The sequence below is a fragment of the Idiotropiscis lumnitzeri genome, chromosome 13 (genome assembly GCF_059441095.1).
Source record: "Idiotropiscis lumnitzeri isolate Australia: NSW breed Sydney's pygmy pipehorse chromosome 13, RoL_Ilum_1.0, whole genome shotgun sequence".
NCBI classification, from domain to species: domain Eukaryota; kingdom Metazoa; phylum Chordata; class Actinopteri; order Syngnathiformes; family Syngnathidae; genus Idiotropiscis; species Idiotropiscis lumnitzeri.
The window spans coordinates 16,436,610-16,459,598 of record NC_142403.1 but is presented as its reverse complement, the minus strand read 5'-3'; the positions used below and the strand labels follow the sequence as shown (position 1 = coordinate 16,459,598).

Sequence of the window (22,989 nt, the reverse complement as noted above, 5' to 3'; positions counted from 1 at the left end):
ATTGTCGTCTGTGAAAGTATAAAAGCGTTCTGCACAATAGTTTGGTCTTATTGACATCAAACGTGAGCTCATGTGATCATCTTCTCAGAATCAAAAATACCGTGCCGATCGATTCTCCGATCATAATTAGCATGACTAAATTAATAATCGTATTATTACTATATTCTACAATATTGCTGAAATTAATCAGTGGGCACATCAAAAATATTGTTGGATGTTTTATTTCTCCTACATTCTAAATGGCAACAACCAAGACCCCCTCAAAAATGTACTTGAAATGATTAAGACAACGGGGATGTTTTTATTAGAATTCGAAACCGGAGTAAAATATTGACATATTTACTGGCCACTTTATTTTTAATGAATCTCATTTAATCAAATAAAATGTATCCCAAATAGTCTGGTCCATGCATTTTGTATTTTGAGCCTGCAATATTCTAGTTTACAAGTCCCAAATTCATCTTTTAGACTTTTAGACTTTGTCTGCTCAAACATTTCTATCCAGTCGTCAGCAGATGAGAGGTTTGCGTTTCCTGCTTTGACAGCATAATTCTCCAAAAGTCTCCTGTAACACCAGAAAAATTTTCCTAGATTTATCACCTTTTTTTTTGTTGTTGTTTTTCTTTAAGCATTGCGAGAGCTAGCAATATTCCGTCACTTTCACCTTTGCACAATCCTTAAAGGGGCCGTGTGCAATTGAAATTTAAATTTAAAATGATCTCACAGTTCATCTGTAAACCACTTGATCCTCTTCTGCAGGATATGTACTCAGTTCCTCGCACTATACTACCTCACGGGGCTTCGTTCAACGGACACCCCGTTACTCTTCACATCACCTATGAGTCAACCAAAGACACGTTCACCTTAGAGGTACTGGAACTGCTTTCTCTTTGTGCGCTCCAGTAAGCGTTTATTGATTAGCATCTCCAGAGGAAATCTCATTCTCTCTCTCTTTCTCTCTCGCTCTCTCTCCAGACCCACAGTAATGAGACGATAGGAAGCATCCGGTGGAAGATATCCGAGCACTTGAGCTGCCCGGTGGATAATGTCCAGATCTTTGCCAATGATAGTGTGGTACGTGTCAGTGATTGTCAATAATAGGAGCTCTGTGTTGCTCCTTTTTTTTTTTAATTTTTTTGGGGTTTAAAAATACTATTTTTATCTGTCACTCCCTCATTAAAGTATTGTACTCCTCTCCCAGTCATGTGTTTCCCCTGAAGCCAATGTCAATTTGAAGTCGTCTTATCCATTTGGCTTAAAGTGTGTACAGAGTGGCAGGGGAAACACCACCTTATGCAACATCCCTGTTTTTATTTCTTTTTTTCTCTCATTCGATCCCTCCGCTGTCCCCGTCACCACGTGTTAGTTGACCATGAATCGGGACCAGAAACTGCTGTCCCAGCTGGGCTTTAACGACGAGCAGAGTCTGACGGTGAAGAGCTCGGGCACGGGCACGCCTTCGGGAAGCTCCGAGTCGTCCGCCTCAGCCTCCAGCAGTTCCAGCTCGGCCGTCTTCAACTCCGCCTACGCCCTCGAGCAGGTAGCGTCTGCATTACCACGAGAGGAGCTTTTTGTGTCCACACGTTGTTTTGGTTCTGATGTGTATGTGTGATTTTCTTACCAGGAGAAGTCCCTGCCTGGTGTCGTCATGGCGCTGGTGTGCAATGTATTTGAGATGCTTTACCAGCTGGCTAACTTGGATGAAAGCAGGTAGAAAACAAGACAGTAACAGTAAAATTTTAATATTCATGATTCAGTTATTATTTATTTATTTATTTATTTTTTAATCAATAATCTGTAAGCTATTTATTTTTTAAGCGATATTGTTGCAGTGAGTTTTTAAAAAGTAGAAATTCAGGAATCATAGTGTGTTATATTTTTACGCTTCACAAGATTAATATAGGTAATTTCCAAAGTTTTTTGTGAGTCTATGAAATGTGCAAGGCTTTCACACATCATACTTTTTTTTTTTTTTTAATTCCTCACGCTTTGTTGACATGCATCTTCTTCCACCCAATTCATCCCATTCACATAATTTCAATTTCAACATTCGAAAATTCACATCATGGGAACTAGTATTTTTCCTCATTCCAAACCGTCACTCTTTTTCCCCAGATCATTTGGAAATGATTTTCAACATAGGACAAAAAAATTCCACATGCATTCCCTATGTTACTTTGTAAATAACATCGTAAGAAATGTCAATATCATTTCGTATCATTCTCTATCTTTCAGTATCATTCTATAATTTTTTTTTTTTTTTTGCTCGGCTGACGACAAAATGTGTTTTCTTTTGTCCCAGGATTACTTTGCGAGTAAGAAAGCTGCTCCTCCTGATCCCAACAGATCCCGAGGTGCAGGACGCTCTCGACAACTTTGTCCCCAAAGAATCCAGCGTATGGAGCCATCAGGTATGGGCGGCCATTTATCAAAGCGGTGTGTGTACACAATTTTTAACAACTTGCAAGACACACCACCATGAATGTCATCATAATTTCATTTTTAGTGTGTCTTTTAGTCCAATAAAGCAGGACACCATATGCAGTAGACAATATTTGTTGTAGTACCCAGACTGACCAGTGAGTGGCAGCATTTCGCCACAGTGTATTCTGACTCCTTATTCTTCTTGTAGAAGACATTGTTCACCCTTGGCCAGGGGACCGGCTCTCGCTCACCATCAATGGCCTCCAAAAATCAGCACCAGCCCAGCGCCGCATCCATCCTAGAGTCTTTGTTCAGGTCCTCGGCCCCGGGCATGTCCACCTTTCGAGTGCTCTACAACCTGGAGGTAGGCGTCATAGACACACAGAAAATCAGCTCAAAGCTAAGGTACCCCTGCATAATGTAGCAACGCAAAAGCTACAAAAAAAAAAAAAAAAAATCTTCAGAGTTGCAAACTACAACAAAGACATATTATTCAATTAGCAGCAGCTATTTTATCGGATGCTATTATATTGTGGAAGTGTACCAAGCGTTGTTTGTATAATTAACGAAACAAGAGGCTCACTGTTTTTCATTTACGCCTCAGGTGCTTAGCTCAAAACTCATGCCCACATCTGATGATGAGATGGCGAAAACCAGCAGCAAGTCCTTCTGTGACAACTTCCTCAAAGCAGGAGGCCTCAGGTATGACACACACAGTTTAGGAAAATACTTAATACAGTTCTGTTTCTACTCTGATGACTGAATCATAACACATCATCTCAATAACCAACACAGATGTCGTCATAATTACAGTACAATGAAATCCCGTTCATCACATTTCAGACTTTTATGGTGACAATCAGAAAGACCGGATAAAAACCCCCTCCCACATGTTTAACATATTTAAACCTATTAATATACACTTTCAACATATGCATTAACACATATTTTTGAACATTAAAAAGAAATTGCAAGCATAAAATATATCAAAAGTTATGTAGATATTGTAGCTTCTGTCGACATCCTTGGACCTTTAAGAGGCGGGGCCTAAAAAAAAACACACACACACACATAACATTAAATACGGTGCGCCACTAACTGAATAGGAATAACTGAATATTTTTTTTCCTCGTCCTAAATGAAGTCTCTGTTCTCTTGCAGTCTGGTGGTGAATGTTATGCAACGAGACTCCATCCCATCAGAGGTGGACTATGAGACCCGCCAAGGCGTCTACTCCATCTGTCTTCAGTTGGCCAGGTGCAGCCGACTGTCAAACGCATCACAGATCACTGAGAACGGGCTCCATCGTGCTCAACTTTTTATTTTTATTTTTTTACACCAGGTTCCTCCTGGTTGGCCAGAGCATGCCCATGTCACTGGATGATGACGTCATCCGAGACGGCGAGGCGCTGTCGTCCCGCCCGTTCCGCAACGCGGGCCGCACTGGCCGCCAGCTGTCTCTTTGTGCGACACCGGAGAAGTCCTCCTACAGGCAGATGTCGCTCTCTGAGCGCTCATCCATCAGAGTGGAGGAGATCATACCCGCTGCTCGCGTGGCTATTCAGGTAAAGCGTCCTAGAATGTATTGTCTACTCAAAATGGCCGACACAGCACGCCACACACGTCGGTAATCATTATGTCTATCTGTCTATATCTTTGGCGCACATTCGTGCAATCAACATCTGTTCTCCCTCTCTGTCGTAGACCATGGAGGTAGGCGACTTCACTTCCACCGTGGCCTGTTTCATGCGACTGACGTGGGCGGCGGCGGCGGGTCGGTTGGATCTTGTCGGCAGCCCGCAGCCTATCAGAGAGACCCATGGCTCACTTCTATCGCAGGGAGTGCGCACGAGAGTCAGCAGCACAGGTGAGAAATTGCAGTGGAGTTAAGGGCGGGGTCACATGGTTATATATAGTGCTCGTGTACATTGTGTCAGTGGCGGGCTGTGCATTTCACTCGTAGGCCTTCAGTGAAGTCCTACTTAGTCCGACTTGAATAAATCCCCCTCATAATATCATCATTTATGACACCACGGCTGGAGAAATAATGAACAGAAACGCACGGACGACCTAGCTTCTCTCGAAAGGTCCGTCTTGAAAATGGCGTCGGAAGTGCATCCACATTTAAATCCGCACTTTTCCCTCCTTTGGCCATTGTGGTATAAAAAAGCAAAAATATATTTTAGATTTTCAAACGGTCGCCAGTTCAGACTTTCGGGTGTGTTGATTCCACACAATTGTATCTGAAGGCCTCGGACGAATCTTGCGTGCTACTGGTATTATGAAATCTGCCTGGCAACACAAGCTAGCTGAATTGTGATTGGATAAAATCTCTTGCCTAAAAATTCTACACTAATATATAATATGACATCAATGTGAAGAATATGATCATTTTTTCTTGATTGTGTTAGGCCAGCCGAGAAGTCCTTGATGGCCTTGACCGCCCACCCCTGCATTGTGTGTTTTGACTGAAAAATATCATGGTCCTTTTATTACGACATCTGGGAACTCATTTTATTGAGAACAAAAATCTATAATGCAACTTGTGTAAAATTACTGCATTCTTCAGTAGCGATTTAAAGCGAAAATGTTGCAAACTAACCAAGTGTTTGGTGTTTGCAGGAAGTAACTGCAGCTCCAGCAGCGAGGGAGAGACCACGCCGACCGCACTGCACGCCGGCATTTGCGTCCGGCAGCAGAGCGTCTCCATAAAAGATGCCATCATTGCTCGCGAGGCTCTGTCGCTTCTGGTCACTTGCCTGCAGCTTCGTTGTCAGCAGCTGTGTAAGAATCACGTTCGCAATCCCTCGCCTGTGATTCGAATTCAGGCCTTATTGGAGTATTTTATGTTGCAATGGCGGTTTTCTCTCCCCAGCCTCTTTTTACAACCTGCCCTCTGTCAACGACTTCATCATCGATGTTCTGCTGGGATCTCCCAGCGGAGAGGTAAACGCCATTTCACGGAGATGTATTTTTTTTTCTCAGCTTTTGAGGCGCCTGGCTAATCTGTCTGTGTCATTTGTGAGTAAATTCAAACCAGATCATCATGATTTCAATAAATCTGCATTTATACTTTTTGGACATTTTTTTGGACAATAATTGCTGGGAAACACTGCCCTGGAACTGCTGATGAAATCATCTCAAACCTGCTTCTTTTTCAGATCCGTCGCGTGGCGTGCGACCAGCTCTACACTCTTAGCCAGTCAGACACGTCAGGCTTTGCTGACGTGCAGAAACCCAACTTGTTCCTGCTCTCCGTCATCCTCACTGCTCAGCTCCCCCTGTGGAGTCCCACGTCGGTTATGAGGGGAGTCAACCAGAGGTAAATGCTCGGAAACCAAAAGAGGTCAGAAGGTGACGGGAACGGCACGGGCCGCTAATGTCGTTTGGTTGCGTTTCATCGACAGATTGCTGTCCCAGTGCACGGAATACTTTGACCTGCGATGTCAGCTGCTGGATGATCTAACAAGTAAGCGTTAAAAGTCCTTACTATACATACTGGCAACAGTCTCTGATTTTTTTTTTCAGGAAACTGTTTTTGTTGGGTTTTTGTCGTAGAGTGAACACCGATATTCAAGTGCTTGACGCTGACTCAAAAAGGTTTGTAATTGCCTGCATTTGGCAATAGATGGCGGTAAAACTACGGCCCGGGGGCCACATGCCGTTAGACGTTTTAATCCGGCCCGCCGAACTTGAAAAAAAATTAAATGAATAAACTTTGTTAATGTTTTGTTTTCTAAATACTCTGGTGTGTCAAACACAGATATTTTGTTGTAATGCTTTTTTTTTTCATTTTTATTTCAAATTAAATTTTATTTTTTTTCTCCGATGAGGTGAGGTTACCAGAACACTCCATCCATCTGCTCCTGGTCCGACCCCTCTGTCAAATTTTAGAGCCCATTGTGGCCCGCCGATCAAAAAGTTTGCCCACCTCTGGACTAAATGAAACTCATCCACTAAGTTCAACATAAGTGCTTGGAACCAAGAAGCCACTGGGAGGCGCTAAAGCAGCATTTTAATATGTGACAGAGCAAAAAAAAAAAAAATGTTTCATTAGGTTATAAGGAGTTTAAAAGCACTAAACTATTATTTAAAAACTGTCTCCTGCGATAAATGGGGATTTGCTGTATTCAAAACCTCAAGTTTAAAAGTTTCCTCATTAAAACCGCTCCACTGCCTTATCGTTATCTCTCGCCACCCTTGCGCTTACCCCATGCAGCTTCGGAGATGGAGGCATCACAAGTCATCACCGCCACCATGCTGGAGGACGAAATCTCTTGGCTGGACAACTTCGAGCCCAGCTGGAGCTCGGAGATGGAGACCAGCGAGGCGGACAACATCCTGCTGGCGGGGCACCTGCGACTCATCAAGACCTTGCTCTCGCTTTGCGGCAAGGAGAAGGAACACCTCGGTAAATACGTGTGGACAAAAGTATTGGCACGCGTACAACTGGCATGAGCAGGAAGGGATAATTGAGTGCAGTGAAGGAGAGCAAAAGTCTGATAGCGTAGACACTGGTCTTTAATTAAACAACATATGAAGACAATACTATAAAATAGTGATAGACCGATTATCATCCGGGGCGATTATCGGGGCCGATATTTTGCCGATTCTCGGTATCGGCCTTTTTTTTTTTTTTTACTTTCAAGGCTAATAAATTAAAATCTGGTTTATTTTGGCTCGCTGCAGCACAATTCTCTCTCTTTTTGCTGTGCTGGTGGCCCTGCCTGCAGAAGCAGTTTGGCCTGCTTCAATATCGGCTTCAAATATCGGTTATCGGCATCCATGACTACTAATAATCTGTATCGTCCCTGTAAAAAGCATATCGGTCTATCACTACTATAAAATGCACCATCACGATTTGAGACAATCTGCCTGAGTCTCTCGTATTCTCTGCAGGCCCATCGCTGATCCAGCAGCTCTTGGATGACTTCCTGTTCCGAGCGTCGCGCATCATCATCAACACCTCCAACTCCACCGCCTCCCCGGCCCCCAGCCACGATTTCCACCCTAAGTAAGGCGTTTGCTCAACCGCACTACAGCATCACAGTTCAAAGCTCACGCCACCACTACATTCCGTTTCTTGGTGACTTTTTACAGATATTGTTTGATTCCAGGTTAAAACTTTCTCCATCTCAAAAATCTTTTATTTTTCTCAGGTGTAGCACAGCCAGCAGTCGTCTGGCGGCCTACGAGGTCCTGGTGATGCTGGCCGACAGCTCCCTCTCCAACCTGCGACTAATCACCAGAGAGTTGCTCTCCATGCACCACCAGTCTGACTCGTCGCTCTGTAAAGAGTTTGATGTAAGGCACCGATATTCGACCCGTACCGATAACTGAGCTGTGAAGTGTAACTCTTATCCCGCCTATGGCAGTATCTTCCCCCTGTAGAAAGCCGCTCGGTTTCGGGTTTTGTGGGCCTGAAGAACGGTGGAGCCACGTGTTATATGAATGCTGTTTTCCAGCAGCTATACATGCAGCCGGGCTTACCAGAGGTACACGTGGTGTTCTCTCTCGCTCTCTCTTTTTCTTTTTTTCTTCTTTTTTTCTTCATTTCTTTTATTCTTTTTTCTTTATTTTTTTTCTTTCATTCTTTTTTTTCTTTATTTTTTTCCCGTTTTTTTTTTTTTTCTTTAAATCTGAATTATGTGTGTTCACGTGCGTGTTGATTGAAGGCGTTCCTGTCCATCGAGGATGACACAGACCAGCCCGATGAGAGCGTCTTCTACCAGGTTCAATCTTTGTTTGGTCACCTGATGGAAAGCAAACTGCAGTACTACGTCCCGGAGAACTTTTGGAAGGTATTAGGAGATTTAAAAAATAAATAAAAATAAATTCAGTAAGTAACGACAGTGTTGCTTTCAAATAAGTTAAATTTTCAATTTCAAATAATTTCTCTCTGTTGAAAAGAATGGAAATTATTCTGTTCCAGTAAAAAATAAAAAAAAATTAAAAAAATTCAATCTGAATTATAGAACCCTGTAATATTGTATAGCCAAAAAACTGCAAGGACTCTCGAAACAACTATTTGTATACAAGCTATTAAAAATTCAATTATCTGGAACAAGGTCCTTTAAAATTGTAATGGACATTTTAATTGTCGTTTAGATTTTCAAGATGTGGAACAAAGAGTTGTACGTTCGAGAGCAGCAGGACGCCTATGAATTCTTCACCAGCCTGGTGGACCAGCTGGACGAACATCTCAAGGTATGATATTTATCTTCCATCAGCGGTGTGTGTGTGTGTGTGTGTGTGTGTTTTTTTTTTTTTTTTTAACCGTCCACTAAACGTGACTTTTCCCTTCTTCCAGAAAATGGGCCGCGAGCAAATCTTCAAAAACACATTTCAGGGCATCTTTTCCGACCAAAAGATCTGCAAAGACTGTCCTCATCGGTGAGTCGTGAATTAGGGTTGTGCTGGAATTGTGGCCAAAACATTAGGTACACCTGCGCAATCTCAGACGATCTGCTACAAGAGCGAATTTTTTTTTAGTTATCCTGCGCATCTCACTACACTGGAATATTGTGGAAAATTATTTTAGTTCCTTGATTTATGAGTTAAATAAACTCAGTGACTGAGCTGAGTCTTTTATACTTCAGTAACGCCTCAAAAATCTCACCAATCCTCTTCTTTGATAAAATACCAACAAGAATGAAACAGTGTTTTTGAGGGCAAAAAAAAAAAATTTGACTGACTTGATAAACTTGTCATGCTATGTATTAGTAGCAGTAGTATTTAGTCGTGTGTGTGCACATGTACATCGTCATCACTTCTAACTAAATTTAAATAACAGATACGAGCGTGAAGAGACGTTCATGGCGCTGAACCTCGGCGTGACGTCCTGCCAGAGTCTGGAGATCTCCCTGGACCAGTTTGTCCGAGGGGAGGTTCTGGAGGGCAGCAACGCTTACTACTGTGAGAAATGCAAGGAAAAGGCACGTAAACCATCTCTTGCGTTGTTTCATTATTTTTGTATCCAGCATTCCTACATTGTCTCTTTTATTTACATGTACAGAGGACCACTGTGAAGAGGACATGCATCAAATCCCTTCCCAATGTTCTCTGCATTCATCTCATGCGCTTCGGCTTCGACTGGGAAAGTGGACGCTCCATCAAATATGATGAACAGATTCGGGTGCGTATCCCAGGAAGAGATTATTTGTCCGTGTCGAGATATAAGAGGTGTAAACCTGCCGTGTTTGCAGTTCCCCTGGGTGCTAAACATGGAGCCGTACACCGTGTCCGGCATGGCGCGGCAAGACTGCAGCGGTGAGGGCGGCGAAGGGCGAGGCGACGGCACGTCCGGAGGCTCACCGAGGAAGAAGGTCACCATTTCGGAGAACTACGAGTTGGTGGGCGTGGTGGTTCACAGCGGTCAGGCTCACGCCGGCCACTACTACTCCTTTATTAAAGATAGACGGTACGAGGCCCTCTTTGTTGTCTTGATTTACATTTCAATTGTCATGTCATTATTAAAAAAAATAGACGCCAGGATCCTTTGGCTCGCAGCATCATATTTTTGTCTACTTGTGCGCAGTGGCAGCTCACGCGGACGTTGGTACAAGTTCAACGACAACGTGGTCGAGGAGTTTGACATGAACGATGAAACTCTGGAGTACGAGTGCTTCGGAGGAGAGTACCGGCCCAAAGTTTACGACCAGTGTGAGTAACATACGCAAAATGTTTAGAGCTCTGTAAAGGGCTTCAGCAAAGTCTTGATTCTTGTGTGTTGATTTGCAGCCAACCCCTATCCCGACGTAAGGAGGAGATACTGGAATGCCTACATGTTGTTTTACCAGAAAATCAGCGAGCAAAACTCACCCGTCCTGCCCAAAAAAAGCAGAGTCAGCATCATGAGGCAGGAAGCCGAGGACCTCACTCTGTGAGCGAACGTCACTTCTTGCATCTTGAAATGACCAATAAATGCGTAATCAGTCAGCAGAGGTGGCAAAAGTGATAAGTGTATTTTAATGTCATATATTTCTTCTAATTAAAACAGAGCAGACCCAAGAGGAAAAAAAATCGATTTTTTTTGCGTATTTTCTGAACTATTGAGCGCCCCTAGTGGTGAAAGAAAAATCCACAAAAAATCTGCACTGTTGTATTATCCGCATGGTTCAAAATCAAGGCAAAAAGTAGCGTCTTGTCGTCCGGAAAAATAGGGTAGAAGCACTGATTCGACTGCAGTAAAAAAAAAAATATATATATATAATCAGTTTACTTAAATTCAGTAATGACATATTTGTACTCTACTACTTGCCACTACTGTGAGGCTGTTACTAACACCATCTACGTTTTCTAGGTCCGCACCCTCCTCGCCCGACGTCTCGCCGCAGTCGTCCCCTCGCCCCCCCAGGGCCAACAACGACCGCCTCACCCTGCTCACCCGCCTGGTCCGCAAGGGCGAGAAGAAGGGCCTGTTTGTAGAGAAGATGCCCGCCAGCATCTACCAGGTGGGTTTCGAGCTTCCCGCGCTTATTTTGTTGACATGGTTACGTCGCCTCCTTGACCTCTGGCTCTATCCACCCCCCCACCCCTCCCGAGCGTAGATGGTGAGGGATGAGAATCTCAAGTTCATGAGGAACAGAGACGTCTACAACAGCGACTACTTCAACTTCACGCTCTCGCTGGCTTCTGTCAACGCAGTACGTCTTTATGTGCTTTATTTTAACATGATTTTCTTTTTTCTTTTTTTAAATCGTTTATTGCGCTATATATATATATAGTATGTATGTATATATATATATATATATATATATATATTTTTTTTTTTTTTTTTTTTTTTTCCCTTAACTCATTTCCTGCCATTGACGGCTAAAGACGTCAAACTTCCATTTTATTTACTCGGCTGGAATTAATTCAGATGTGATTGAAAATAGAGAAAAGAAGCAATACCATTGTTCTCTTTAATAATCATCCCCCCCCCCAAAAAAAAAAAAAGCTTAAAAGGCACATCATCAGATGGTATTTTTTTTTTCACCTAGAAATACTTTATTTGGCTATATAGTGGCTATGCACTGGCATTTAATTTACTCAAATTAATTAATTACCATGTGATTAATAGACAATATTTTCATGATTGCAGTTTAGAACTGAATTATTTTTTTGGAGCGCCGGAAAAAAAAAAATCCCAACCTCTTTTATTGTTCCAGACCAAGCTGAAGCACCCGGACTATCAGGCCATGGCCAAAGAAAGTCTGCAACTGGCTGTCCATTTCCTCTTCCACACCTACCTGCACACCAAAAAGAAGCTCCGGTATGAACAAACATAAAAAGTGCTAACACAAGTGGCCGCATTTATGTCATGATCTCCTAAAATCATGCACAGCGTGGACACGGAGGAGTGGATGGCCACAGTAGAAGTGTTGCTGTCAAAAAGCAGCGCCGCCTGCCAGTGGATGGTTCAATATCTGGTCGCACCAGAGGGACGGGAGATGACCAGGTGGGAATTATTCACCCTTTATGAATTTCATAGAATGATATTTAAATATGTATTTTCAAGACATTGTGGGTGAATTATTTTCAGCCATAACAATAAAGAATAATTCAATTGCATTCTAATACAATTTTTTTATTTATTTTTTTTCCTCCTGTAGGATTTGCCTGTTGGAGTGCGGCATGAGGGAAGTGCGAGTGGTGGTGGCGTCCATCCTGGAAAAAACCCTGGAGAGCGCGCTGCACTTTGCTGACCCGGGTCTGGACGCCCTGACTGATGCCTTGCTCTCGTTGCTGGACAAGGACATTCCCGAGAACGTGAAGAACTGCGCACAGTACTTCAGCCTCTTCAGTAACTTCTCTCAGAAGGTAAAAAAAAATAATAATAATTATTTGGTAGTAGTGGCGGGCCGTGCATTTCCCATGTACCATCATTTATGAGACCACACCTGGAGAAATAATATGCGGAAATACCGTGCGAAGTGAATGTTGGACGACTTAGATTCTCTTGAAAGGTCCGTCTTGAAAATGGCCTCGCAAGTGTATCTGCAATTAAATCCACACTCCACTATTCATTGTGCAAATGACAAAATGATGTGTTTTCACTCAGGGTTGTGACGCTTGTCAACTGTTGTTGAAGCATTCGGCCTATCGCCGAATGCTCCTTTTCCTTCTGGGACCCAATCGGCAAAACAACCAGGTAGTCACACGCCTGTTTCCGACAGCTACTGTTTTTTTTTTGTTGTTTTTTTTTCGCCGACAGTTTTCCGACAGTTTTCCTCTGTGTTCTGGTCCTCCTTGCATCTCTGTAGAACCGGCGGTGGAGCCCGGCCCAGGCCCGAGAGTTTCTCCACCTCCACAGCACTCTGGCGCTCATCACAATGCACTCGGACCTCGATTCCCAGCGGACACACGGTGAGGCACTCCCCACCCCCACGTCCTAATATTTTGAATTCATACGACTTTTCGTGTTCTCGTACTCGGTGCAGCTCCAGAAGGGTTCAGCCTGCGTGTGGGCAGCATCTCGTCCTCCACGCCACTCCTGCCACTCCACTCCGACATCCTGGCAACCGTCTTCACCCCAGAGGGTCAACCCTACCTTCTCGAGGTAAATGAAAGGGCTCGTCCTTGGCCCGAGTCTCAACCTCCGTGTAGATTTTTGCAAATTTACACCATTGTCTCTAGGTGTCAATCTTTTTGTGTTTTATGTCTTGCTCACTTAGACCATGTGTAAAAACCTTGATTTCATTTATTTATTTATTTTATTTTTTTACACTCCAAATTTTCCTTTCTGTAGTTTTTTTTTAATGCCCATATTAACTTCCGAGGCCCATGTATCAATACCGCAACATTTCTTTTGCCCCAAAATAGCAAGGGTTCTTACGACCATGTGTCAAATCCTGTGTATTTTTTTTATTATTTATTTATTTTTTTGCACATATTTATCAATAATTCTTTCTTGGCCCGCATCTCATCCCAAATTAACTTCCGAGGCCCGTGTCAAGCTTCTTGATCAAAATTTAAAGGATTCTGTGTCCAAAATTCAAGGCTTCTTCACATGTTAAGACTTGTGTATTTATTTATTTTTTTTTTTTTTTGTGTGCATAATCTCGCTAACAGCCAGCCAAGCAAATCATACCTCTGTTTTTCCCAACGTCCCCAGGTGATGTTCGCCATGAGAGAGTTGTCAGGTCCCTTGACGCCGCTCATCGGCATGGTGACCTACTGCTCCTACTGCAACGAGCCGTTCTCCTTGGGGGTGCTGCAGCTCCTCAAGGTAAACCCCTGTGCAACCTTCCCATGCGATGTGACTTCACTTGATTTTTTTTTAACCCTTTCTGAACGGTTTGTGTTCTAGACGCAGCTGGAGACTGCGCCGCCGCACGAGCTGAAGAACATCTTCCACATGCTGCAGGAGCTTCTGGTGAGTGGTCAGGCAAGCTCGAGTGACACGCATGCGGGTCGCTGACATGCTGATGAGCGTCAGCTTGTCTGCTTCAGGTCGTGGAGGACCCTCTGCAGTCCCAGAGACTCAAATATGCCTTTGAGTCGGAGAAAGGCCTGCTGGGTAAGTCACTGATCATCTCGCTTGAAGAACTTCATTTTTGAGTGATTGCAATGACATTTTAGTCTGTATGGCATTATCATCTATTTTAATAGGAGGAAATGAATCCATTGCTTTGACTACACCTGATCAAGAAATTTGAACGACTTAGTTGCCAACCTACTTTCTTACCTTTTTAATTTACATCATTGGCTGAACAATTTTGAAAAATAATATATATTTGCAGTTTTTTCCTCCCCAATATTGCAATTGTGATTTAATCAGTGTTTTTTTTCCAAGTTCCTCCTGCGTATTTTTTTTTTAACAAACACAACACCATAACTCAATGTGGATTGCAACAAACGATGTCAGCTTGATTATAAATATTTTTTTCTGTGTTATTGGTCAGGCTTAAGATAAAATTATTAACCAGGAATTATTTTCAAAGTTTTTTTTTTTTTATTTTAATTTATTCATTTATTTCTTTAACTCTATAATGCAATCCAATCTGCGGCTTTATCACTTGAACTTCCTATAGTTCATAAAACGACCACATGTAACCGTGGGGACTGCACTTAAGTGCTGAACTTTCTAGGCACTTTATAAATAAACTAAATATTAATCGTAGAATTGTTTTTTTGTTTTTTTGCTATTTGAAAACTACATTCCAGTACGTTGCGATATCAATTATATTTAACTCATTCACTACCAGCCAAATTAAAAAAAGAACAAAATGGATCTTTGACGTCTTTAGCCGTCAATGGCAGTAAATGACTTCATTAATTGTTCAGCCCTACTACCCACCCAAGTATTTCGATACATACTTACCTACTGACCCGCTTATATACTCAACTAAAATTGCTTGAATGTGATCTTTGAAACGCTATACGAGTCTTTGCATCTTCCACCCGCAGCTTTGATGCACCAGAGCAACAACGTGGACAGCAGACGTTGCTACCAGTGTGTCAAGTTCTTGGTCACGTTGGCACAGAAGTTCGTAGCAACCACCGTGATCCATTCAAATCGACTCTGTATAGTTTAGACAACGTATTAGAAATCCTCCATTTTTGCCACCAGGTGTGCTGCAGCCAAGGATTATTTCAAGGACCTTTCTGGCCACTGGAGCTGGGCAGTGCAGTGGCTCCAGAAGAAGGCACGTTTAAATGCACTTTTTCAAAATAAAGAGAGTAATTTTTTTTTTTTTTCGAATTTAACCATCATCACGTTTGTTTTCCCCCGTGTCCGCAGATGACAGAACATTATTGGACGCCACAGAGCAACGTGTCCAATGAGACGTCCACCAATAAGAGCTTCCAGCGCACGATTTCGGCGCAGGTATGCACACGTGTGACTTGAAGACGTTAAAGTGATGTTGAGACAGCACCTTCATGTGTGCTATCTGCGAGGTTTCAAAATTCAGCAAAAAACACACTTGAGAATATTAGAAAATGTGTTTTGGTCTGATGAGACAAAGCTAGAACGTTTTTGTAATTTATTCATCCTGAGTTCTTTTTTTTTTTTTTTTTTTTTACATTACAAAAAAAATGGCATTTGAACGAGGGTGTGTAGACTTTTTATATCCACTGTACAATATATATGCTACATCTTTATCGCGTGTGTGCCTACATATAAAGACATTTATTCGAATGCATTTGTACTAAAAATACTTTTGGCCCATCTGCCTGCTATTGTGAAAAAATATCCCTCAAGTTCACCAACACACTCATACTCTCTTCAGTAGTGATGGGAAAATTAAGCTTCAAATTTGCTTCATGAGCCAGTTGTTGTATTTTTGAGTCCTCTAGATGGCACTGTTGGTTTAAATAAAGGGTTTAAAAAATGCTTTCTGCCCAATGTCGAACGGAGAGTGCCATCTACTGGAGTCCAAAAATACTACAACTGGTTCTTGAAGCAGATTTGAAGCTTCATTTACCCATCACTCTTCAGTGCCAGCCTTATTCACGTTTGTGTGTTTGTGTGTGAAGGACACGCTGGCCTATGCTACAGCCTTGTTGAACGAGAAGGAGCAGTCGGGCAGCAGCAACGGCTCCGATGGAAGCCCCGCCAACGAGAATGCTGAACGCAGCCTAAGACAGGTAAGCCGAACGCGTGTCGCTCAACTGTGCTGTCACGTGCTCCAAAAACACGTGCACGAGTGAGTGGGATGGCGCACACACAAACACACGCGCACGCGCACAGGGAGGCAGGATGTTTCTATCACCCACGAGTGCAATTAGGCCGACTTGGAGCTCTTTTTCTGACTCCAGATTTGTCACGCAGCCAACAGCGGGATATAAACGATCAAATTAGCACATGAATGGCAAGCACACAAAAGTGTTTGTTTGTTGTTTTTCTTTTTTGTGATCCATTTTTCATGTTTGTTTTGATGCTTTTTATTTAGTTTTGACGTTTGTCTTTTTTAATTCAATTAGTTTAGTAAATTAATAAGTTTTTAGACCAGGTTCGTTAATCTTTACTGAGTTGAAAATGCTTTTTTTTTTAGTTTTTGTTAGATTTAGTATTAGTTTAAATTTTTTGCACAATGTTTGTTGAGTGCAAGATTTTAAAAAAATGGTCACCAAGTATTGTGTTATAAAGTGAACTATGTTTTTATTTTATTTCATGAACAAAAGTGTTTTTTCAAAATTTGGGCACCCTCATTTCTCAATGGTACGCCTCCCAAAAAAAATTCAACCAGGCTTTCAAAGAGTTATTTACAGTACATATACTTAAAGTATTTCTTGCACTATTACATCTTGATCCTCAGCCCAACTTTTCTCCTCACCAGGGATCCGAATCTCCCATGATGCTCGGTGATTCCAAGAGCGACTTGGAGGACGTGGACCCTTGAGCTCCTCTTTCGGGGGTTGTGGGGGGGGGACAAACCCTGTGGAAAGGCGCGCGGGCCGAACTACACGCAGCCCCCCCTTTGGGGCACTTTTATTGGCCCGAGGACGTTTTAAAAAAAAAAAAAAGAAGAAGAAAAAAAAACCGCCAATCGGAACAACTCGACACAGAAGATCATACGAATGACAAAAAAAAAAGAAAATCGTGAATTACTTCCACCGAGAAGATTTATAAGGGCAGTTCGGGATTAAAGGGGAAGCCACCAATCTTCCTCCATTGACCATCTTTTTACAGTGGGGGGCATTTTACCCTTTGTTTGTTGTTTTCCTCACACACACACACACAGTCATTAAACATTTGTTGCATAGATGTAAGATAATATTTTAAAAGTCCTCCAGAGGAACCTCGACGTGAACACGCATCCACACACACACACACACACACAAGCACTTGCTTGGTAGGAGCAGAGGGTGGGGGGTGGGGTGGTGCGGGGGGGGCTCGTAAGTATGCACTTTATTTGCCACGTTCACCACGCGCTTCCTCTAGAGCCTCCTCACATTTTTGGTTTTCTCTGCTCATTTTAACACTACAACTACCACCCAGTACTGAGCACCACTTCAAGCAACAATTTTTTTTTATTTTAAAAATAACGCTCTCCATCACCTTCTCGGACTCGGGTGCGAGCCTGATGCAAAAAAAAAAAAAAAAAAAAACGCTCAACAGAATGGAGGTGGGGGGCTTATTTGTAGATGCTAACGTCTCATACTTGCGTGCTCACACACACACACACACACACACACGCATTGTCATAAAAAGACACACTAGCCATGCTTTTATTTGCCTTTTTGTCTTTCGTGCCATCTGCAATACACACACTTACCGTGTAGCGTGCACACACATTTGCTACTTGACGCTAATTACCTCTGCCAAGCTTTTATTTGCCTTTTTTTTTTGTCTTCGATGCCATCTTTAACACATACACGCAGGAAGGCAGATGTCGCTTTGACTCGACAGTTAAACACACAAACATGCTCGTCAACGCACGCTAACGTTACCTCTGCCATGCTTTTATTTGCCTTTTTGTCTTTTGTGCAGTCTTGGAACAGCCACACTGCAACACACACACACACAGAAACACACAGAAAGACATGTAGCTTTGATTCAATAACACACACGCAGCCCAGTTATCGGGAGTTCCGAAGTGCCTTAATCTCCCGATAACCCCCAAACACCCTCCACCCCTCACGTTACCCTCTGCGACGTTTCTGTAACTCTGTGTGTGCGTGTGTGTGTTGGAGAAGGAGGGGAGGCTTTAACGGGTCAATGTTTACACGGCAAGGACCTAGGAAGCAAGTTGAATGGTCATGTGATCACAGCCCCCTCAACCGCGCCCCACCCAATCAACTTCCTAATGTGACGTGTGTGTGCGTGTGTTGGAGGGTGACTTAAAAAAAAAAAATCCCCCCCCTCGCTGTTTTTGTGAGTGCTTCCTCTCACGTATTCAGAGGAAGAAAAAAAAAAAAAACACTTGACTTAATCTTTTAATGTTGAGGAGGGGGCGGGGTAATGATGCTGCGGAGGGGCGGGGGGGGCATCCATGATACATGCGGGTTTTACAGTCAGTTTTTTTTTGGACTTCACAATCTGCCATCACACGTTTTTTTTTTTTGTGTGTGTGAGTGTGTGTCTGTAACGCATGTTAAAACACTCGAGTTTTAATTTGTACGACAGTTTGAATACAAAGGGGAGGGAGGGAGAGATTTGATATAAAATAAACTGGAATGCACATGCTTTGTGTAAACTTTTTGATTTTTTTTTTATTTGCAGTTTTTGTGCGACACTGATTAGCAAACGTGTGTTCCTAATATTTTGGCCCATCATGATGATACTGTCAATCATTTTTGGAGTTTTTTTTTTTTTTTTAAGAATTTCAAAGCAGTCAGAAATAAAATTCATAATAGCATACCAATAAATATCACACAATAATTTTTAACAATAATTAAATCATTGGAATAAATAAAAGAATTACGTTTAAATTTAATAACAGAAATACCCTCCATGAACTTGTTTCATGCTAAAAAGCCACATGCAGTCTTAAAATGTTAATCAGGCCGACTCCAATCAAGTTGATTATGTGATGCTTCTTCCAGGCCTCATCAAGCTTTGCATTTTGATTGCTTATCTGATTTCATTCTGCCTTCTGTTGATTGGCCACATCATTAGGTACCCACGTTTACGCTCTTTTGCGGCGACAGCAGACGGTGACCCCCTCTGTGTCACCTCCGGCAACAAGCCTCCACTCGGTCCGAGTCCAGCCCAGCGGACAGGAAGGGTGGAGCTGCGGTTCTGACACTCGGCATTCAGAGCCTGGAAGAACGAGATCACATTTTAAAGTACATGCTACAATCAGGAATTAGTTGGATGTTTTTGTTTTTTTTCGTAGCTCTCGAACAGTTTCTAATTTTGTGGTTTAAAAAAAAAAAAAATTACTGAATTGTGACGTATGAGGTTTTGGCCCAAAAATTATATGCACTCTTCCCCAAAAGGTTTTGGGATACTGGAATTTTGATTAAAATTGCAGGATGAACAGCATATTCACTGTAACCTTTTAAGTGTTGTTTATTTCAGCTTTCTTAATTATAGAAAAAGTAATACAATATTAAACAAATAGACATGCATTCAAAAGTTTATGGAAGGTCATGTTAGAAGATAATGAATTTTAGGTTCATCTTGAAATTTCTCTCACAAAAGCCCAATATATCTAACATTTTGCAAGTAGTGTATCTGCCAGTCATGATTAAAGTTACTTGTGTTGTTGACAGCTGGAGGCATGGCGGCCACCACGTTAGGCGTGTTGAGGCGATATGTTCCCAAAAGCGCACGCAAGTCCATTGTACCGTTGGTGGAGTAGCGAAGCATCTTATGAAGGACCTGCAGGGGCGACGCTTTCTGATTGGATGACAGGATCACAGCCGTGATGCCTGAATATGATTTAAAGAAAAAAAATACAATTTAAAGTTCTATTTTGATATTTCTTGTTTATTTGGTTCCGAGCGGAGTAAATTTCACAGAGTATATTTTACTCTAAATTTTATATTACTTGGTCCCAGTAAACAGTAAAATTTGATAGTAAAATATTCAGCGTAAAATTTACTCAGAGAAACAGTGAGTAAATATGTTTTTCAGTTAGTTCGTTAGCTAGGTAGTTTTTTAGTGAACAATTAATTTTTGCTTAATTGCTGGCTATAATTTTAGTGTTGGTGGCTAACTATTTAGTTAATACCTTTAGTTGGTGTCCGATTCAATTTCCAAAACAGAAAAAAAAATGTTTACGGCCTGCTTAATTGCAAAGTGCCGTACTCGGGCTGAGTGCCACCCAGCTGATGCAAACTTAGTAAAGCTCATTACTCCCACCTACAGGACTGGAGTGGGACTTCGTACAATGGTCATTAACTGCGACGACTTCACACACCAGCCACGTGAGCCGCCGCCTGTGAGGTTCCGCTGTGGGCAGTGAAGCAGGTGTCGCATTCACTGCTCGCGCTGATGATGTCATCACCGGGCGCAAAGAGGTTCACGCACGGCCCGACGTTGGTGCCGCCCGACCCTTGCGCCACTAGCCGGTTCCAAACGTCGACAGCGCCCACGGTGATCACCTGTGCACAGAGTGGGTGAAAGGATATATTAAAAAAAAAAAAAAAAGTTAAAAACACGCCCGTTCTCCCACGCCCGCCTTTAATGTCCCCATTTGGCATCACACCTCGGGTTCGGACGCCGGCGAATAGAAGCAGGCGTCGTCTCGGTAATTCCCGGCTGCGGCCACGACCACGGCGCCGCTCACCACCAGCTCTCGACTAGCGGCGTTCAACGAGCGGCTGAAGGCGCCGGCGAAAGGTAACAACACGACGACGGGACCTCCGTGTACGGTGGCCCGGATGTACTGTAAGCCTGACGACAAACGAAAAAGGCTTCCATCCATTACCGTATAATTGTACTCTGGTGTGGCGCAATTGATCTCAAAAGATCCTCACCCGCCAGTGCCACGGACACGGAGCCCTTCCCGTGACAGTTGAGCACCCGCACCAAGTGGACGGACGCACCTCGGGCTACACCCGAGTCCGACCCGCTCACCACGCTTGCCACGTGTGTGCCGTGACTGTTACAACGGCTCGCCTGATGAAATACAAGGAAAGCACGTTTTTGTTATGCGTTATCTACTACATTAAGAAATATTGGAGATTTTTATTTTGACCGTTTATATATCATGACGTACATCAAACGGTGTGTGTGTGTAAAGAGCTCACAAAATTTGAGATTTTTTTGGGTTTGAAACGTTTTTTTGTCTGTCAAAATCAAATTTTAAAATAAAAAATCTCAATAATTGGATGTTCATGTATTTTTCACACAGCATCTCCAATTGTTTTTTTACACTGTTTATGATACTGGATGAAAATGTATTAGCATTTTGACATGCATCATAAATTGTACGAGTAATACACAAAAACGTGTGTGTTGTACTTTGACTTCATCTTCCTCCGGGATGTCGTTGAAATCTGTAGCCACCACTCGTCCCCCGAGCTCTCTGTGAGAAGCCCGAACGCTGCCATCCATCAGATAAACTTTTGTCATCCCTCCATCATCTGCAAGTACAAGTCTCTTCAATGAGTGTGTGTGTGTGTGTGTGTGCGTGTGGGGGTGAGTTTGTGTGTGCAAAGAGAACAACACACTGGGCGGAGTGAATGTAGTGTTTTCCCAGGTGCCACCAGATTGAGGTTGCAGTAATTTGCGGAGGTTCCAGGGGGCGCTCTGAGCAAAAATTAGGGAGTCCTCCTCCACATATTGGACGTGAGGAAGCTTCAGTGCCTAAACACACACAAAAAAGTATGTCGAGTAGAATAGCGAACTATTCACATGATGTCATGATGAGAATTAAATGCTAATGTGACAATGTCTGATTCAAACCAGAATGGAAAACTTCCTGCTTGATTTGGCGTGAGTCCTTGAGACATTTTTGACCCAATTTCATACTGATTAGGGAAACAGGTGAGGCCATATAGCTTTTTAAAAAATTTGAACCCAAAAAAGGATCCCTCAAGTCAAAATGTCCATCTTCCTGGTCAGTTTTGGACATAGGGGCTTGTTATGACAGACTGCAGAGTGCGGTTCCTGTCACTGTCAAACGGAGAAGAATTCCTGCGGGGAACTGGAATGTATTTGCTATGCGACACCGCAAGTGAGATCCTGACACAGAGTCCGCCCCGCGATGGTAGCCAAGTTTCCAATTGTTTGCTTAGAAATAAAATGAACAGACGAGATATCCCAAATAAAGACGTTACCAGTTGGATGACGTCACTGTTCATCTTGACCAGGAAGCCTCGTAAGGCTCCCGAGGAGAAAACGAAGGTGCGTAGGACCTCCACTTGGTGACCACCGCTGGCTGCGGTGGTCTTCAGCCTCCTGACGGTTCCGTGCACGTCCCCCTCGCCATGCAACATCACCATGTAACGACCTGGTAAGCGCCACGCCTCCTTGGAGGAGGAAAAGGTAAAATACAACTTTTGATGGAGCGCAAAAATATGCATGGGAGTATTAAAAAATTGTGTTAGAATCATTGTAAACAATAATTATTATTATTATTGTTATTACTAGGGAAGTTCTATACATTTTTTTAAAAATCAGTTAACCTAATGATAAGTACCTGAAACAGCTGCAGATAAAATACACGAAAGACTGAAACAGCAAAACAATATTGTGGAAAATAACAATTAAAAATCCAGTAAATATAATAAATAAAGCTTGTTTGAAGTTGAAGCACTTACTGTATTAAAGGTGAAGCTTACCTTGTTGCATTGTAGAAACTCAGCAGCGGGTTCGGTTCTGGTCTCGTTCATTATCCGGATCACAAGGTGCGGGACTTGGGGAGCCAAGTTGTGCGCGCTCACAACTAAATACGCGCACAAAACTAGACAGCCAACCGTGGCTGACATTGCAGCGTCGTTCTACTCGCCTCAACTGGAATCTTGTCGTGTCTTCTTGCCATTCCCCCCAACCACACCAGGCTACAATCCCCCTCCTCCAAAAAAAACCTGATTGTTAGAATTGGAGGTGGGCACCTGTGACGTCACATACAGCGCTGTCGTGCTGTCCTGTCCCCATCTATCTATCTATCGATAGGATGGAAGTATGCCCCCTGGTGGCTATGATAAGTATGGACGCTGAAATAAGCGCAATGGAGTGCA

The 22,989-nt window shown here is 42.8% G+C and overlaps 2 protein-coding genes across 5 annotated transcripts in view; one reads left to right on the top strand and one right to left on the bottom strand.

Moving 5' to 3' along the window:
- usp24 (ubiquitin specific peptidase 24) overlaps positions 1-18,551 on the top strand; it is a 33,023-nt gene extending 14,472 nt beyond the window's left edge. For both annotated transcript variants that reach the window (XM_088312741.1, XM_088312742.1), the window contains 42 exons: positions 760-870; positions 976-1,074; positions 1,367-1,540; positions 1,625-1,710; positions 2,303-2,411; positions 2,633-2,788; positions 3,029-3,126; positions 3,586-3,681; positions 3,767-3,989; positions 4,129-4,291; positions 5,047-5,208; positions 5,300-5,370; positions 5,586-5,746; positions 5,832-5,893; positions 6,644-6,835; positions 7,324-7,438; positions 7,584-7,728; positions 7,800-7,919; positions 8,100-8,225; positions 8,533-8,631; positions 8,735-8,817; positions 9,218-9,359; positions 9,440-9,559; positions 9,630-9,844; positions 9,962-10,086; positions 10,165-10,306; positions 10,727-10,877; positions 10,974-11,069; positions 11,577-11,680; positions 11,753-11,866; positions 12,021-12,228; positions 12,470-12,559; positions 12,672-12,774; positions 12,849-12,967; positions 13,523-13,636; positions 13,718-13,783; positions 13,861-13,927; positions 14,818-14,896; positions 14,981-15,056; positions 15,152-15,238; positions 15,889-15,999; positions 16,692-18,551. In XM_088312741.1, coding sequence (XP_088168867.1) covers positions 760-870; positions 976-1,074; positions 1,367-1,540; positions 1,625-1,710; positions 2,303-2,411; positions 2,633-2,788; positions 3,029-3,126; positions 3,586-3,681; positions 3,767-3,989; positions 4,129-4,291; positions 5,047-5,208; positions 5,300-5,370; positions 5,586-5,746; positions 5,832-5,893; positions 6,644-6,835; positions 7,324-7,438; positions 7,584-7,728; positions 7,800-7,919; positions 8,100-8,225; positions 8,533-8,631; positions 8,735-8,817; positions 9,218-9,359; positions 9,440-9,559; positions 9,630-9,844; positions 9,962-10,086; positions 10,165-10,306; positions 10,727-10,877; positions 10,974-11,069; positions 11,577-11,680; positions 11,753-11,866; positions 12,021-12,228; positions 12,470-12,559; positions 12,672-12,774; positions 12,849-12,967; positions 13,523-13,636; positions 13,718-13,783; positions 13,861-13,927; positions 14,818-14,896; positions 14,981-15,056; positions 15,152-15,238; positions 15,889-15,999; positions 16,692-16,754 — 5,043 coding nt within the window. In that variant the 3' untranslated portion in view covers positions 16,755-18,551. The remainder of the gene's footprint in view (positions 1-759; positions 871-975; positions 1,075-1,366; positions 1,541-1,624; positions 1,711-2,302; positions 2,412-2,632; positions 2,789-3,028; positions 3,127-3,585; positions 3,682-3,766; positions 3,990-4,128; positions 4,292-5,046; positions 5,209-5,299; positions 5,371-5,585; positions 5,747-5,831; positions 5,894-6,643; positions 6,836-7,323; positions 7,439-7,583; positions 7,729-7,799; positions 7,920-8,099; positions 8,226-8,532; positions 8,632-8,734; positions 8,818-9,217; positions 9,360-9,439; positions 9,560-9,629; positions 9,845-9,961; positions 10,087-10,164; positions 10,307-10,726; positions 10,878-10,973; positions 11,070-11,576; positions 11,681-11,752; positions 11,867-12,020; positions 12,229-12,469; positions 12,560-12,671; positions 12,775-12,848; positions 12,968-13,522; positions 13,637-13,717; positions 13,784-13,860; positions 13,928-14,817; positions 14,897-14,980; positions 15,057-15,151; positions 15,239-15,888; positions 16,000-16,691) is intronic.
- Positions 18,370-22,853, bottom strand: pcsk9 (proprotein convertase subtilisin/kexin type 9). Of its 3 annotated transcripts, none has more exons than XM_088312744.1 (9): positions 22,591-22,853; positions 22,087-22,278; positions 21,478-21,613; positions 21,269-21,390; positions 20,782-20,923; positions 20,511-20,698; positions 20,223-20,406; positions 19,648-19,731; positions 18,371-19,117 (listed from the first exon to the last, which is right to left on the bottom strand). In XM_088312744.1, the coding sequence occupies exons 1-9, from the start codon at positions 22,735-22,737 to the stop codon at positions 18,984-18,986; spliced, it is 1,329 nt and encodes a 442-aa protein (XP_088168870.1). In that variant the 5' UTR covers positions 22,738-22,853; the 3' UTR covers positions 18,371-18,983. The 3 variants fall into 3 exon arrangements, with proteins under 3 accessions (XP_088168871.1, XP_088168870.1, XP_088168869.1); XM_088312743.1 differs by having other exon boundaries at positions 18,375-19,117; positions 19,558-19,731; positions 22,591-22,852; XM_088312745.1 differs by lacking the exon at positions 19,648-19,731 and having other exon boundaries at positions 18,370-19,117.
- Positions 22,854-22,989: the final 136 nt, after the last annotated feature.

Excerpts from the sequence above, each read along its gene's own strand:
- pcsk9 (XM_088312743.1), bottom strand. The coding sequence starts at position 22,737 with ATGTCAGCCACGGTTGGCTGTCTAGTTTTGTGCGCGTATTTAGTTGTG. Across the intron at positions 19,732-20,222 it reads GGCGGCGGCTCACGTGGCTG|GCATCACGGCTGTGATCCTG; the intron begins GTGTGTGAAGTC and ends AATCATATTCAG. Across the intron at positions 19,118-19,557 it reads TCCAGCTGTCAACAACACAA|GCTCTGAATGCCGAGTGTCA; the intron begins GTAACTTTAATC and ends TCGTTCTTCCAG.